This window comes from Castor canadensis, chromosome 5, assembly GCF_047511655.1.
Source record: "Castor canadensis chromosome 5, mCasCan1.hap1v2, whole genome shotgun sequence".
NCBI classification, from domain to species: Eukaryota; Metazoa; Chordata; class Mammalia; order Rodentia; family Castoridae; genus Castor; species Castor canadensis.
Window position 1 is genome coordinate 154,606,104 of NC_133390.1, and position 17,756 is coordinate 154,623,859.

Sequence of the window (17,756 nt, forward strand, 5' to 3'; positions counted from 1 at the left end):
CTCTTATCTCTGCCAAGCCTGGGTACCACCATGAGAGCTGAAACCCATAGGATCAGCTCATGAAAACTGTGGTGTTGCTCCTTCCAGATCCTCATCTATAAAGTGGGACCACAAACATTCCTGTCCCCCAGTCCCACTCTGGGCTTGCAGTGAGCATTAAATGATGTGATATAAGCATTGAGGTTTTACCGTTCTTATTTTTCTTTTTGTTCTGAGATAGGATTTAGCTATGTAACCCAAGATGGCCTCAAAATCTTGATTCACCTGTTTCAGTCTCCTGAATGGTAGGATTACAGGATGAGTCCTATACCTGGCTAGGAGAAGCATTTTTACTTTGGCTAAAACACACAGGTGCCTTCAGTTATTTTTTAAGATATTGTGCTGTAATCGTGATCAGCACCTCAGAAGTCAAGTGAAAAACTTTGAGTCTTTGACTCCTATGGCCCTACCTCACAACTCCCCATCAGGGCCTTTTCCCAGCAAAGCAGATCCTTGATGTTGAAGATCCAATGTCCTCTGTAGCTCTGCTGCTTTATGATTGTGGGTAGGACATGAGCCTCTGTCCCCAGGAGAAAGGAATCTATAGAGCTACCAAGAAGTCCTTCGACTTCTTCAACTCTTTCCCCTATGGACTAAATCCCAAAGAGACTAGAGTCTTCTATTCCTGCCATCCTATGCCACAGCCATATATTGACCAGTTCCCAATTCCTTGTCCCTGTGATCAGCAGAAAGGACAAGGAAAGAGAGTCTGGACTCAGGCAGAAGACTGAGGTGACAGTCATGTCCCAGGGGCTGGCTATCCAATCATGACAGGCATCCCAGGAGGGGAGCAGCACTGGGGACATAACAGCACTCAGGACACAGTTCATGAATATGTGAGGAGTATTCAGTGCAACCTGTTTCTCCACAGCTCCTCCCTTCCTCCACGGCCACATGGGACCCTCACTCTCTGCTGCCTCCTCACATGGAGATGCTCAGCCCAGGACAGAGCTGATGTGAACTCTGCTCCAGATGCCACCATGCCCAGGACACTGCAAGCCCACAGGTTCCACTGCTCCTTGATACCACAGAGTTGGGTCTACATTCCTGCTCTTCAGCAGGAACCTGGAACTGGCTCTGGGCCCTGACTCAGGACCCCTCCAGAGGATGTGAGAAACCAGCCCAGTGTGGGCACATCAGAGAATCTCCCATCCATGGCCTCCAGGTTGACCATCACCACACACCCTAGTCCACACCCTCCAGGCTACATCTGTTTCAGGATTCCTGCCTACACCAGCTCTTTAGCTTTGATGAGGTTCTCAAGTGAACCTCCATGAAGGGAAAAACAATTATTCTTCCTCTTTACCCAAATGTCCTATTCCTCAGACCCCCTCTACCAAAAACCTACTCTTCTCTCTCTCTGATGACAGCACCCATTCTTCTATCACCTTGCTTTCTTCCCAGTCCTGGTACAAATGTCATGACAATCCTTAGTCTTGAGGATTCTTGAGTCATTCTTTATTCTCTTTCTTTTCTTTCCCCTTTAGTACTTTTTTTCTTTGATGGTGATATTGGTGGTATGATCTCAGGGCCTCATGCTTACTAGGTAAGTGCTCTACGACTTGAGCCACTCCACCAGCCCTTTTTTGTATTGGGTATTTTCAAGATAAGGTCTCATGAGCTATTTCCCTGGACTGGCTTCAAACTGCCATACTCCTAATCTCTGCTTCTCGAGTAGCTAGGATTACAGGCATGAGCCACCACTGCCTGGTCCCCCTATACAACTTGTCTTTAAAATTCTTATGTTCACTGGTTAGATGATAAATATTCTAAAATTGACCCTGAAAAGAAGTAAATGCTGATTTGTAGTACTTGAGTATTCCCATCATATAAATACTCCCAAAGTAGCCAATTTCCAGTTACCAACAGTTCAACAATCAGAGTGCAAAAGACCTGACAAGTTCATGCCAGTGCAGCACAGCACTGAGCTCTGTCCACAGTCTGCACATGGCTCACCTCCACTGCTGCCTAGACCCAGCCAGCTCCATCTCCTTCAGGACCATTGCTAGAGCATCTTAACCTCCCCTGTGTCATTCTCAGGGATTCTGTGGAAATGTGAGTCAAATTGAGTCCTTCTTCTTCCTCCCTACATGTCTGCATGGACATGCTCTCTCTTCTTTCTTGTCACTGCTCAATGTCACTTTCTTAAGGCACATTCCTTATATCTCCATAAAGAACACTTGAATTCCCCTCTCTACCTGACTTCCAATTCCTCTTGCCCTGAATAATGTTTTTCCTCAACCCTTACTAACATCTGTATTGTATCAGATGCAGGCAGTCCTCACTCTCATCAAGGAGCAGGATTGCAAAAATGGCTGTGCAAACTGGACCCCTTGGAGGCCATCTCCATATTCATTTGGGAAAATAAGGTCTTTCTCTGACACAATTTTTATCAAATGTTAAGAATCCTCATAGTGTCATTACAAATGTATGGGGAAATGTAAAAATAACAATAAAGTAACAATGAAAGAAAAAGCTAATGAGTTTACTATAACTTGAAACATTAGAAACATTGATGCTTAAAATGTTTTGTTTCTTTGTAAAAATGTATCAAGAGTAGTATGAATAGTGTTTCTGTCTTCTGTAATAACAATGTGAAACAAGCATCTTTATTACTCTTTGGTTAATTTTACCCTCCTTTGTATGTTTAGACCAGTTTCCAGCATTTTAGCCTTTGTATCGTCAATACTGTAAAATCTCTCCAAAAGTTCCTTTAATGTGAAGTTTTGCTGGTGTCACTTCCTCTGAGACACCTTCCCCTTTTTGACACCACTACTTTCCTCATTGATATCAGTAAGGTTGCCCCAAGTTAACCCCAAACAGGGTCAGTGCTAACGCACTGCGGTCAGCTATTTATACTTCTACAACTTCACTTCCATCAACTTGAATCTCACTTCCAGCATTCTCTCTTCTAGATTCTTCACTACGCTTTTTTGTGTGTTGCAAATTCCCTCTTTTGATTATTCTTTTTTATAAAATACAATGTAAATCCAACACTGGAAAACAAGAAGGCAACACGTCTACCTGCTTTGCTGTCTGTGTAAAACTGATGCTCACTGGAACCAACCAATCACCAATGGAGTGATGTGATTGGTCACTGCTGGTGATGAGCATTTCTCACTCACATAGTCATTTGTGGATTAAAGAGCTAGCACTGAAGTTTGTGCTTTGTCTAGTTACTCATGATAAATCTACTTGATTAGCTGAAATCTGTGCCTTGTGCTGGCAGACTGGTGTTATTTAAACTGTGACAGTTGAAATTCATGCATATCAGCACCAAAGTGAGAATGTCTTTATTTGCCTGTCTTCATCAAATAGAATGTCAGTCTGGCAGGAGAGGGACTATCTGTAGCCTCAGTTGCCATAACAATGCCTATCATTATGGTAGTCATCAAAGAATTTTGTCAATAAATGAATGAATATATCATTGAGGATATCGGGATATTGGTTTCTTCTAGATATGATTTCTATACAAAACTATTCTTCATTTTCTTTCCTGTTCTCCAGCTCTTTTCTTTAAAGACTTTTCTATCTTCTTTGTATTTAAAAAAAATATCCCATGAAAATTCAACATTCTCTATAAAATAAGTTAGTTGACTTTCATTACTATGACAACTTATAATGAGGAAAGATCTATTTGAGCTTCTGGTTTGGGAGGTTTAAGTCCATGGTCAGCTGGCTCTGCTCCCTTTTGGTCTGTGGTGAAGCAGCTTGTCATGGAGGGAGAGTGTGGTAGAGGAAGCTGTTCACCTCATAGTAGCTGAGAAGCCAAAAAAAGGAGAAAAGACTGAGGTCCCACAATCATTTGGGGGCATGCTCCAAATGACTTAAGACTTCCTACTAGGCCCCATCTCTTAAAGTTTCCATCACCTCCTAATTATGCCAAGATGGACTCTAAGCCTTTTGGGAGAACATTTAAGATCCAAACTATAGTAACAAGGAAGTGCTTTTAAAAAACAGACTCCAAACAAAAACCTACATTGATTGAAGTATGTCAAAGGAATGAAAGAATGAACTGAAAGGGCTCCCAGTGGCCAAACCAGAACAATTTGAGCAATGAAATAAATAAAGCAGCAAAACCCAAAATCAAAAACAAATATCATTAGTCTATGTAAATTAGTGATTGAACAAATTGATGAATAAGAGGAGCCTAATCTTCTTTGCAGAAGAGTCCCTGATAATTTAAAGAGACTTTCACTCTAACAGAGGTGGAACACAATTATCACTCTTGAAGTGTGGACTGGCACAGCAACTTTCTTCCAATGAATACAATATGGAAAGACAGGGGAAAAGAATTTTCCAGTTATTAAGTAAATTTACAGTAAAGAAACATGACAAATGCTACCCCAGCAAGGTGAACAGGGGTTCACCAACAACTGCAAGCCAATGTCAGCAGGCAAAAATGATGTCACGAAGATGGAGCAATGATACAATGTGAGGAAATGGCACTTTTCCTCTGCAACCTCCCTCCCCAAAATGAAAACCCCAGTGCAATCATGAGAAAACCACCAGACAGATTTCAATAGAGGGGCATCTACAATTTACTGTCACCAAAACTGTTAAGACCATCAAAGTCAAGGGAAGTCTGAAAAAGTGTCACAGCCTAGAGGAGCCTCGGAGACACTCAAGTCAAGGTAGCATGGTATCCCGACTGGATTCTAGAACAGAGAAAGGACATTAGATAAAAACCATGACTAACTGGACTTACTCCATACATGCAAAGATGTTTGGACACCTGAAAAGCAATCTTTGTCAAACATCACATCAAAAGTTAAAGAAGAATATCTGTATGATCATAGAAATTGGAGCCAAAAAAGAATTTCATGGGGGGGGGGGGAGGTTACCCAAATAATGTATACACATATAAGTACATGTAAAAACAATAAAATACTTTTCAAAAAAAAGAATTTCACAAAATCTAACACCCATTCATGATACAAACTCTCAGCCAACTTGGAAGAGAAGGGGAACTTCTTCAATTTGATGTCAATCACCTAGAAAAACCTATTGCTATAATAATGCTTAATGATGGAAGACTGGATGATGGATGAGTTTCCCTCTGAGAAAAACAATTCTGATGAATCTTTATTTTACTTTTATATCATGTATAGTGCACAGGTAATAACTTTTCAAGATAGCATAACAACAATGCATAGTTAAAGATCATAGATTTTATTCTATTTAACATTTTTTTTCCTTTTTCTTTTATTATTCATATGTGCATACTCTATTTAACATTATTAAAAGGGGGAGCTGAAGTGGTGGACAGGTAAGATCTCACAGTGATGACTGAGCACACCCATGAGGCATTTTGCTAGCTTTTGGATACTTAAATAAACTTAAACACTCCTAATAAGTATTTACAAAGAATTTGTAGACGTATCCTGTTTTAAGAAAAAAATCTTGATTTTATGACTAGGAAATCCTCATTCTAAACATTACCCAGATATTTGGTGTCAAGGTTTAAAAGAGCTTAGTGATTGTCTGTCTTTGCATTCATTTAGATTAGGTCAAAGAAAAGTCAGCTTAAAGGATTATGAAAGCTCTGTGTGCAACACAATCAGAAGAGGAGATTCAATTGTAACAGATGTTCTGGAAATGACAATAGGCTTACAATTGTTCATAACTTGCTTAAAGAGAAGAATGACATAAAGTATCATTTCAGGAGTTCTAAATTTATTTGAAATTACTGAACCTAAACTAAATACTGCTCATGAGATCAACCAGAAAGGAGGAACATGTCATATTCCTTACTGTACGAAGCCAGAATTCTTGTGCTTACCTTGCTGGATCTACTTTTACAACCTTAGTTGTAGTTTGCTTGCTCTTCCTCTGGCTCTTAGAAGCCTTTATTCTTTTTCTCAAGTTAGCATACATTGATAGTATGAGGGGGTTTCATTGTGATCATTCCATGGATGTGTACAGTGTGCTTTAAACAAGTTCACTCCCTTCTTATTATATTCCCTTAACCTCCCTCCTTCTCCAGACTTTTTCAGTGTTTGGTGGCTTTCATTACGCTATCTCCATAGATAGATAGGTAGGTACATAAATAGATAAAAAGATACATACATACATACACACATACATACATAGACATAGAGATATAGACATATCTATAGATAACGTGTACATATGTACTTAGATCCTCTTCGCCCCTCCAACCTTTTCCTTTCCCCTCCCCACTCCTGCTGATCTTCCCCCCATCCCAGACAGAAAGCTGCTGATCTTCCCCTAATCCCCAGACAGAGCCTTTATTCTTCAACTTACAGTAGCAAGCTAGTAAATTATAATTTCAATTGTTTTTTGAATCTAGTCCTGGGCTTTCTTTGGTCCTCATAATCTATCCAGTTTTTTAAAACCTTTCAGTGGGGGGTCACCAAATTTGGAAGCATTAGTTTTTCTTTTTCTTTTCACAAAATATCAAACTTATATGATCACCTTGTTTATAAACTGCCAAATCAAGAAGCCCTCTGTAGCTAGTCATTGTAGCCATGCCACTTTCTGAAGTTAATCCAGAAGGACAGTGACAGAGAGCTTTGCTCAGACTACTTGGAAGGCAGAGGCAGGAGGATCATGAGTTCAAGGCCAGCCCTGATAAAACATAGTGAGACTCTGTCTCAAAATCAAAATAAGAACAAAAAAAGCTGGACATGAGCTCAAGTGGTAGAGTGCTTGCCTAGTAAAGTTGAAGCCATAGGTTTGACCCCTAGCAGTTTAAAAAAAGAAAAACATCCACTTTAACTCAAATGGAAACCTAACATTTTCTCATTTTGTGCTAATTATAGAGAAAATAATAAACCCAAAAGAAGAATATAAATAAGCTTAAATATTATATATACATATGCATAGATGTGTAGAAAAGTGAAACAATACTGTTAAAATTCTATAAATAGAAAATTCTATTGGAATATGTCATTTTTGGAGAAATGCTGTTAAACAGGAACACATATTTATGCATAATTTATGCATAAAGTATTTCACTTTAGAATTTTTCTATCAGGTTTGTAGACAGAGGCTGAGTGTGGCTGCTTGAAAGGGGCATCTGTTAATGATCCAAACATTAATTCTCATTTTAGGAAATTAATATATTATAAGTAAATGACAGAATTTTTAATATTATTTATGGATTTTTGTATCAGTGCTGGAGAAAGTAACTCTTAACTCAGTGACATATATTACATAGTTTTCACCCTAACTTAGAAGAAAGGAGGAAATGACACAGCTGAGATTTTCTCCCAGGTAGCACTTCCCTTTTGCACCCATGCAGGCCACACCCACTGAGGAAATGCACTCCCTGTGGTCCCTGCCTTAGTCACCCCTCCCACTGGCTCTCTTCCTCCAGGAATGATAAAAATGAAGGTGTCATCATCAGCACTACTTCCACTGAAGTGGCCTGAAATCACCAGCCTCTCTCACTCACTGACTCATGCAGTCTCCAGCTGAACAGGGATTAACCCAATGCTGGTGAGGCTGGTCCTTAGATGCCTTTATCCCTCCCCTGTCCTCTGGATACCAAGCATCCTGAGCTGCTCCAGGCCTACACAGTCTCCAGCCACCCATGATGAACTGGAGAGACCACACAATCCACTGGGGAACATGGTCCCCATACCAGAAGTCAATGAGTGGCAGAGTCTCCATCCAGGCCCTTCAACTGCTTTGGAGGATTTCAAATCAAATTGAACAGCCATTTTCTTTGGCCTCCCAAAGGCCGTGCTTGCTAGAAGCCACCCAGTTCCACCAACAGTGATTCCACATTCCCAGGTCCCAGCACAGATCTCCAACCTTTGCAGTGCTTTTCGCTTTTGAGACTCTGAGCAGCTCTCGGTCACCCTCCTGGAGTAACTTCAGAAAGTGCAGTGAAAATTCAGAGATCTGTCTATTCAGTTTGGCTTCCCCAGTGAGGTTTCAAATCCAGCCACCATCCCCACTGCTCACTCCACCAGGGGTAATTCATGGGTCTTGTGAGCACCAAGCAGAAGCAGCCAGGTGACTCACTGCTGCCTCCTCTTGGCTGAGTCACCTCCCTGCTGCCTCTTCTGTGGGTCCTGATTGCTGTTGAACTGTCTGATTTGCTCACATTTAGAGAATAAATGAGCCCCAATTTCCACTTAGCAGTGGTGACTATATGAAGTAGTGAACTAGAGAAGACTCACCACATTGCATTTCTCTTGCTCTTGTAGTTGGCCTTGAAAAAGAAACCAGTCATAGTGTAGACTACTTATGGAGGGAGCCCACATGGTAAGGAGCTGAGGGCCTCAGTCCTACACCTCAAAGGCCTAAATTCTGCCAACAACTCAAGTAAACTTAGAATGAACTTTTTCAGTTGAACCCCCAAATGGGAACACAGTCCAGTGGCACCTTGATTAGAGCTGGGTGAGACACTGAGGCAGAGAACCAGCTAGTCTGTGTCTGAAATACAGACTCACAAAACCTGTGAAATAGCTAACGTGTGTTGTTGGCAGCTAAAAAGTTTGTAGTGATTTGTTTTCATCAATGGAAAACAAATACACTGAGTAAGACTGAGAAATCAGTTTTTTAAAAGTTCTTCATAGAACTTTTAAAAAGAAAGAAAAAGAATTTGTATTTCTTTTAAAGGCATACAACTTGATGTCCTTTGAAGTTTTATTTTTAATTCACAAATAATAATTATATGATTATGGAATTCAATGTGGTATTTCAATAAAGATACACATTGTATAATGATCAAATCTGGCCAATAACATATATCATCTCACATACTTTCATTTGTTAGTGGTGAAAATACATAAAATTTTAGCTATTTTAAGCAATGCAAGCTATTACTACTAACTTTAGTCACCTTGCCATGCAATAAATCACCAATTAACTCCTGGTTAACTGAAACATGCCACCCTTTGTCCAACACCTGCCATTTCCCCACCCACATCTTCTACCACCAACCCCCAGCTTCCAGTAGCCACCTTTCCACACTTCACATCTGCAGGCTTGACTTTTTAGATTCCACATATAAGTGAGATTGTGTGGTGTTTGTCTTCTGGGCCTGACTCATTTCACTTAGCATATCCCCTAGGTTCCTACATGCTGTTATAAATCACAGAATTTTCTTTTTAAGACTACACAGTATCATATATATGTACCACATTTTTTATTTCTCCATTCACCCATTGATGGGCACCTTGGTTGTTTCATGTCTTGGCTATTGTGAATAATGCTCTGATGTTGCAGAATTTATCTTGTGTACATTTTGTTATCTTGCAGGGCTCAGTGTCTGCCGATGCTGCTTATGTGATACTGAATATATGTAACAAGAGCAATCAAGCACTAAGGAAAAAGATTTTGTGGGGTAAGACTGAATATTGACAAACACAAACCATTCTAATGTCAAAGGTGTTTTCATAATCCAAGAATCAACTTTCACCCATCAGGAAAATATCACCTTCATTGAGAATGTGTGCTTCAGCACTTATTTTGGAAGAAGTGGATGAGAGGGCTTTCACACAATAAGGTAGCTGCCTCCACATATAGGTCACTCTCTGAACACAGTACAGTGGCTCTCAATATATTGACCTTAGCATGAGGTCATTGTGAGACAATTGGAAAAATCTGAATCAAATTCTACTTTTCATTTTTTGCTTAATAAAAACATATTCATCTAGCTGGGCACTGGTGGCTCATGCCTGTAATTCTAGCTACTCAGGAGGCAGAGATCAGGACGATCATGTTTAGTAGTCAGCCTGGGTAAATTGTTTGCAAGACCTTATCTCAAAAAACCTTCACAAAAATAGGACTGGTGGAGTGGCTCAAGGTAAAGGACCTGAGTTCAAGCCCCAGTACCACAAAAAAAAAAAACTATTCATCTAGTTATTCAAAATATGTTTACTTAGTGCTAGACCGTTCCCATATCCCAACACAGAAAGAATGATCATTTACCAATCTATCCACTGATTTCATTCCCTAGATCCCATGTGGCACCAAACATTGTAACTTTCCTATGATTGATGCCATTACATGATGCTGAAGTAAAGGTAGTTTAATGAGACCCCACCTTCACCTATAGCCTCAAACCCTTTTGGGACAAGACTATAACATGAGAGATGACTCTAGGTTTCTTTCTAGGGACTTAAGATGAAATTTCAGGGTGGACCAATCTGAAAGTATTGGTCAATGCTGGAGATAGTGCAACTTTGTCCTGCACCAAAACCTTGTCTGCTCTGTCACCAAAAGGGACCATCTCATTCTAGCTGGGCTAGAATGACAATTAATCTACAGTTTCAATGGAAGCCACTTTCCCCAAGTAACCCAAGTAGAGAACACAATAACCAATAAAATAGACTATTCCATCCACATTTGACCTGTTACCAAAGGATGTCAACACCTACTACTGTGTGAAGCTAAAGAAAGGGCATCCTGATATGGAGTTTATGTCTTGTCCAGGCACCTATATGTCTGTGAAAGGTAAGTACAGCCTGATACACTCCATCCTCTGAGTTTTTGAAATGAATGTTTAAAAAGCCTTTAGCCAGACATGGTGGTACACACCTGTAACCCTAACTACAAGAAACATAGGTAGGAGGACCACAGTCTGAGGCCAGCCCCAGGCAAAAGAAGCAAGAAAGACCCTATTCAAAAAATAACCAAAGCAAAAAAGGGTTGGAGACATGGCTCAAGTGGTAGTGTGCTCTGCCTAGTAAGTGTGAGACCCTGAGTTCAAATCCCAGTACCACAAAAAAATAAATAAAAACCCTTCTATGCACCAAATCATGATTGCATACTGGATACTTTGTCCTTCTTCTACAAACAACACTGTAAGCTAAGATTCTACAGATGTCCCTTCTGATAAAATATTGTATGGTCTCATGCCAAATATCAAGGCATGTTGACAGGTCATGTCCTTCTCTGAGAGCCAATTTCACCAGAATTCATGGGTATGGGAAGGTAAATTCCTAAATAAAAAGATAATAAGTAAGCAAAGTTCAACTATATATGCATAGTGCATAGTGCAAGCAGTACAAAAACTAAGACCTAGAAAGCTAACTGGCTTTCTAAGGTTTTAAGAACAAACCTGAGCTCAAGTATAAACATTTTATATGTGTGTGTTTATGTACATATATATATATGGTGACTTGTTTTTTTAAACAAGGTCTCACTACACAGTTAAGGCTGGTCTTTACTTCACAATTCTCCTGTCTTAGCCTCCCAAGTGCTAGGATTTATAGGCAAGCTCCACCATGCCCAGCTATGATTCAGAAAGAAAGGGAGGGAGGGAAGGAGGGAAGGAGGAAGAGAGAGAGAGAGAGAGAGAGAGAGAGAAGAAAGAAAAAGAAAGAAAGGAAGGAAGGAAGGAAGAAGAAAGAAAAACTTTTACTCAAAGACCTTTGAGATTTAATTTTATCTTTTGGCTTCAGAATGGAATCCCAACATAGGGAAGTTTGCCCTCAAATACCCCAAAATCTGCTAAGCCAAAACAGAGAGATCCTCAGGCTTGTGTGATTCTCCTCACCAGTCCCAGTACCAACTGGGATGTGATTGGGCTTGGTAGCAGGTTTCAGCTCCAGTCTAGGACCATGTTGGCCATACAGCAAATCAATAACTAAGTGTATAACAACTCCATGCTCAGAGCTGCTTCTGGGAATTGTGAGACCAGAAGGAGGGGTTACATGTGTCACACTCTCCAAGACTGGGTTTGCAGAAAACCCTCCTGAGGGGTTGAGTCATACTCCTGAGAGCTGGGCTTTTCCAGGTCTGCTTGAGATTCCACTCCCTCATTCCATGTTTTCTTAGGCACTGAAGAAAACCTGTATTCTTTCCTCATCACCCTCTTAATTAATTTCATGAAATGCAGTCAGACTAAGAGGACTTCTATTCTCCAATAGTGTTTCCCTTGAATCCAGGCACATCTCATGGCATGCTACTGGTCATGAAAAATACCCAGATAACCTTTAAACTAACTGGTATAAATGCTGGCTACTTTTCTGCCACCGTCTCCTGCCCTACCAGGCAAGAATTCCCTTTACCTGCAACTTGCCCCATAAGCAATCTAATTTTAATGATTTTCCAATCTGAAGAGGAGATTATTTCCAGGACCCAACACAGTATGAGGTAGGGATGGTGATTGTAAGAGAAATTGGAGGTCAGGTGTGAACACTCCAAATTGATGAAAGATTTTGAAGCTCTACTTTTTTCCTGCTTTGGAGAATGAATTGTCCCTTCCTTCCCTATGTTTCCATGAACATAGTATTCCCATAGGCCCATCTTCTTAGCTATCCTTTTTCTTGACTTCCTCTTTCTTCATAACTCTCATCACTAATCTCTTCAGAAATTCCAGTGACTCTCAACCTTCTGAAGAGGAATGAAGGTCAATCCCAAATTCACTGGAGGTGCAGGATGGAAGGAGAGTTTTGCCTACCTCCAAATTTAAGTAAGTCCTCAGGGTATAAGGTTAGAAGAGCTAGTTTGTTTCTATGAATGCTAACCCTGGATGATGGTCACACACTTCCTCTTACCTTGGTTAGGAACTGAGGAGGTAGTGTATCTGGTCCTCTGGACTGACTCCCCTGTCAGCATCAAGGGGATGAAGACTTCTCTATACTCAGTGTGTGGGGCAGTCAAGCATGTCATTAATAGAATTGATGAATGACATCCAGTCATGACCTGCATCCAAGTTTCTCAGGTTTGCCTAAACCAAGGAAGGGGAAATGAGAAATGATTTTCAGTTTCTTTCCAGGAACCACATACAAGGTGTCCCAGGTGAAACACAGTGAGATGTCACAGACTGTATCAACTGAGGACACAATCATCTTGAGTTGCACTGTACCACATATCCTCCTCAGAGGAACTGTCCTGTGGTTTAAGGGATCTGGGCAAATTGGAAATTAATCTACAATTTCAAGAAAGGTAGCTTTCCCAGAGTAAAAGCAATTGGAGATGCCACCAAACCTGGCAACACAGACTTTTCCATTAACATCAATAAAATCTCTCTTGCAGATGCTGGCACCTACTATTGAGCAAAGTTCAAAAGAGGGAAGCCTAGCTAGGAGTATCAGCCAGGGCAGGGCATCCAGGTGCTTGTGACTGAGTTAGCCCCTTCTGTCCTCTACTGTGCTAAACAACTACATTATGTAAATATAATTGAAGGCACAACTTACTCTTGATTTCATCATTCTCATAGCAAATTGTGAGCTAGGGATTCTTATAGGAGGATAAACTAAGATTCAGACAGGTTCATTGGGTGATAAGACATATTTGGTTGAGTTCCCAACATTAAACCAACCCTGATAGCTAAACTGAACCAGTAAGATAACTTTGTATCTCCCTACTAGAAACTGATTCAAATATGGGACTAGTTAGATCCAGTATGGGTCCATAACACAAAGGAAAGGGTTTGCAGAGAAATTTGGGAAACTGAAGCAATTCTCTGCACTGTTGTCTGGGAACAAAAAATCAGTGTGTACCAGGTGCTCCAGGTAGATATCTTCTAACCATGAGAAGAACCACATTAAGAAAAAAAATCTGCTGTAGATGGAGGCAGTAATGTCAAGCATGAGTTGATAACACTGCACAGATATACTGTCTGGTTCTAATCCCACCTGTGGAATTGCAAGTACAAAGAAGAACTTTAGGAACCAGGAACTAAAGTGTATGTTGTGGCTTAGTGCCATCAAGATACTTACCTTTTGTATTTCTCGCATTTTTACTCATATTTTTCTCCTGATGCACAAAGGCCTTCATATGTTATAGAAAATAAATGAAGAAAATGTTGACATCCATTATCCCAGCTTGGAAACCAGTGTGTAAAGAGAGCTTATCCCTCCCAGCATCCATAAATGAGTCTCAGAAAGCATTTGAATTAAGCTTTCCTACAAAAATGTTCTGTGGCCAACATTTAACTCACTCACTCATTGCCAGAAAGAGGAGGTGCTATGGTCCAGAAATCTTCAACCCCATGAAGTAAACATTAAGCAATTGAAAGCAAAATAAATCTTCCCATGCCCCCAAAATCTTCATTTAAGAGTTGAGGTAGTTGAGACCCACACATAGAGGTTAGTTGCCCTGTCTAAAGTAATGTAGGAAATGGATATCAGAACTCAGATCAGTCATTTCCAGCATACTTTGGGTCATAAACCCAAGAGAAAGCCTGAGTTATACTGGAGATGAAATGCATTAAAATAATTTAGAGAGGAATAATTGTGATTAGATACCATTTCCCTTTTAAAATACCAACTCTAAAACTCAGAAGTCCTAAGTTTATGTCATTTCCACATAAATATACACATATATATTTGAAATACTGAACTATCTATTAGTTTCTTGTGGTTGCTATAACTAATTTCCACAAGATTTTGGGCTTAAAAGAACACAAGCAAACCTATATGGATGGCAAGATATCTTGAGAGTCACTACAGAAAAACTGGTGAAATATGTTAAATTCATTTAGAAGCCAGGTATGGTGGTACATACCCATAATCCCAGCTACTCAGGAGGTGAAGGAAGAAAGATAGCAAATTTGAGGTCAGCCCAAGCAAAGGTAGTGATAACCTTGTCTTAAGAACAAAATAAAAGCAAAAGAGCTGGGAGAATAACTCAACTGGTAGGCACGTGCCTAGCAACCACAAGGCCCTGAGTTCAATCCTCAGAATTGAAAAAGTTTGTTTTTTCATTTAGAGGAATGACATCAGCATTCTTCCATGAAAACACTGAATTAACAAAAATATATGGACCAGAATACCTTGAAGAGAACTCTAGAGATCATCTGAGAAGTAGCAGCACCCAAGCCAATGCAAAACCAAGAAGGAATTCCAGCAAAAGTGGTAGGAAGGTTTGTACATTTTGCACACTCGTGCTTTCTTCCCTACCCAGTCACTGCAACCAGGAGGAAATCTCCCATATTAGAGATCCTCCCTTGAGATGGAAACAAAAGAGTGGACCACATATCCAACATTTTTGGATTGTCTGGGAGATGCCCAAGGGATGTTTTTCTGTCTCATCTGCCTTAGGGTGCTGACATAAACAGCAGCACAGTTGGAAGTTGTGGAAATCAGAGGCAATTACTGAGGCTCATTAGCTCTGCAGAGATTCTGCAGCTCCACGGGAAGATGTCAAGGGGAGCAAGAGATCACATGCTCTCAAGAAGAAACAAGCATGCTGCTGTAAATTTGAGACAATTAAAAAACATAGGAATAAACTCAGAGGAGACAAACTCTCAGAAAAGGCTTCAGAAGTTCCAAAATCTTTAGCTTGAGTTCTATTGTTGAAGGTCTTCCCCTGCAATACCCAGTTCCTAAAAATGGGGAGAGTTAGCTTTCAAATGTCCAAATCCCAACAAATGATCAGAGGGCACTCAAAGAAACAAGGAAATATGACCCAATCTAGTGAATAAAATAAAACTCCAGAACTGATCCTAAAGAAATGCAGATCGGGATTCTGAGGTAAGATAGTAGACTAAAACTTTTCTCCATGTGACTCCATAAATAAGAGTCAGGATAGCAAAGGAAAGACTGTATTCTGAGGAAAGAAAGAGCAAAACATCAGACATCAAAAAAAAAGCATACAGAAACAGAAAGACAATGCAGAGAAAAGTCAGAAACAATTCACAATTCACAGTTCTAACCCTGGCTCCCCAGAAGAAAGGGAAGCTGAAGACAAAGTGAGTTATACAACCCTGGTGACAATGGACTGGCAGTCCAAGCCTGCAGAGAAGCACACAGTTCTCACTGGTGTGACAGTGACTCCTCCTGTGTGGCAGGCTAGCACTGGAAAACAAATCCAATGCATCACTCCAATATCTCAGAGTGCTATAGTCATTCACCATATTAAGAGGAGGTCCATTGTTTGAGACTGAGCTACTCTGGAAAATTGAAAATAAGAAAAACAATCACAAATCAGAGACTCTGGTGACACACTGCTACAATGTCTAGGTGGAAGATGGCTATAAGAGGCAGTCATGGAGAAGAGGAAGTTAGATGAGGACACACTGAAAAGTTTAAGCAGCAGGGAACTCCAGCCATGGAGGCATAGTGGTCAATGGCCTCACCCTCTGTGGCAAGGAAAGAGCCCCCATTACCTGTGGATTACTGTGAGACTGAGAGCTCCAGTCCATGGCCAGTGGGTTGCTCAGCCTCTGATGATCCCTCACTGCTGCCTATGGTTTGCTGCCAGGCAGGACTGAGATCTCTGAGCCAGGTCTGGTGTATTGATAAAAGCTAGACAAAGAATTCACAGAACTAGTTTTTAAATGATGAAAAAGAAGCTTCTGTAGGCACATGTAGGGCAACTTGATTGCTGTGCATGAGGAATCAACCTTAAGAAATTTCAGAAGAGTAATTTTTTGGTACATGGACAGCTGGTAATCATTGCTCTTGAGGCCCTTTGGGAGAAAAAAAATGATTAGTGACCTCAGAGAGAATTCATAAGAGAGATGAATGAAGTGAAGAAGTCAATTCAATACTTGGATGAGAAATTCAACAACTTGAATAAGAAATTCAGTGAAGAGATAGAGATTCTTAAAAAACAAATCTTGGAAGTGAAGACCTCAACAAATCAAATTAAAAACTCATGGGAAGGGCTTGTAGAGTGGCTCAAGTGGTAGGGTGCCTGCCTAGCAAACTTGAGACCCTGCATTCAGACCCCACTACAACCAAAAAAAAAGCCAAAACCTCATGCAAAGTATCACCAATAGACTATACCAGGTAGAAGAAAAAACATCAGGAATTGAAGCCAAGGTTGAGCAATAGTTACATTCAGAGACCAATAAAGAAAAAAACAACCAATCATGGCCACAATATTCAAGACATCTGGGACATAATTAAGAGAACATACCTATGAATCTTTTATGTGGAATAGGGATCTGAGATACTGACCAAAGGCACAGAAAAATTGTTCAATGAAATTATAGTATAAAACTTTCCAAATCTAGGGAAATAAATGAATATCCAAGTGCAGAAGATATTTAGAACATGACCAGAAAAGACATGACCAGAAAAGAACCTATTCATTTTATATTATAGTTAAAATGCCAAGAGTACAGAAAAAATACTGAAATCTGCAAGAGAGAAGTACCAAGTCACAAAGGCAAACCTATAAGAGTAACAGCAGACCTCTCAGCAGAAACCTTAAAGGCTAGGAGAGCACAGATTGACGTATTTCAAATCCTGAAGCAAAATAATTGCAAACAAAGATTACTATATTCAGCAAAGTTATTCTTTAAAATCAAATAAGAAATAAAGATGTTCTATGATAAGCATAAACTGAAACAACTCATGATCACTAAGCCAGCATTGTAGAAGACACTTAAAGGAATACCACACAGAGAAGAAGAAAGATATATACAACCACAAGAGATTAGGAAAGACTAGATCTCACTAGTAGAATAAACAAACAAGTGAGAAGAAGAAAAGACTCAAACATCATTTACTCAGTAAGCCAGCAAACCTCTAAGATTAAAAGAGGAGAAATTGGTGCATACTTCCAATAATAGCCCTAAATGTAATCAGTCTTAACTCTCCAATTAAAAGATGAAGGTTAACTGTGTGGATTAAAAAACAAGATTCAACTGTTTTCTGTCTGCAAGAAACTTACCTCACTGGCAAAGACAAACACAAGTTGAAAGTGAAAGGATGGAAAATGATATTCTAAGCAAATATAACTCAAATGAAAGTAGGAACAGCTATGTTCATAACTGACAAAGCAGACTTCATGCCAAAATTGTAAGGGATAAAGAAAGTCACTACATATTAATGAAG

At 39.9% G+C, this 17,756-nt stretch overlaps 1 protein-coding gene and 1 non-coding gene across 2 annotated transcripts; both read left to right on the forward strand.

Annotated features, from left to right (window-relative positions):
- The first annotated feature begins 12,720 nt into the window (after positions 1 to 12,720).
- On the forward strand, positions 12,721 to 13,169 carry LOC109694369 (signal-regulatory protein delta). The gene is given in 2 exon segments (XM_074075252.1): positions 12,721 to 12,877; positions 12,880 to 13,169. Coding segments are annotated over 2 exon segments (447 nt in total).
- A 3,086-nt stretch (positions 13,170 to 16,255) lies between these two features.
- On the forward strand, positions 16,256 to 16,383 carry LOC141423767 (U11 spliceosomal RNA). The gene has a single exon (XR_012448578.1). It is a non-coding gene; the product is annotated as a U11 spliceosomal RNA (small nuclear RNA).
- Positions 16,384 to 17,756: the final 1,373 nt, after the last annotated feature.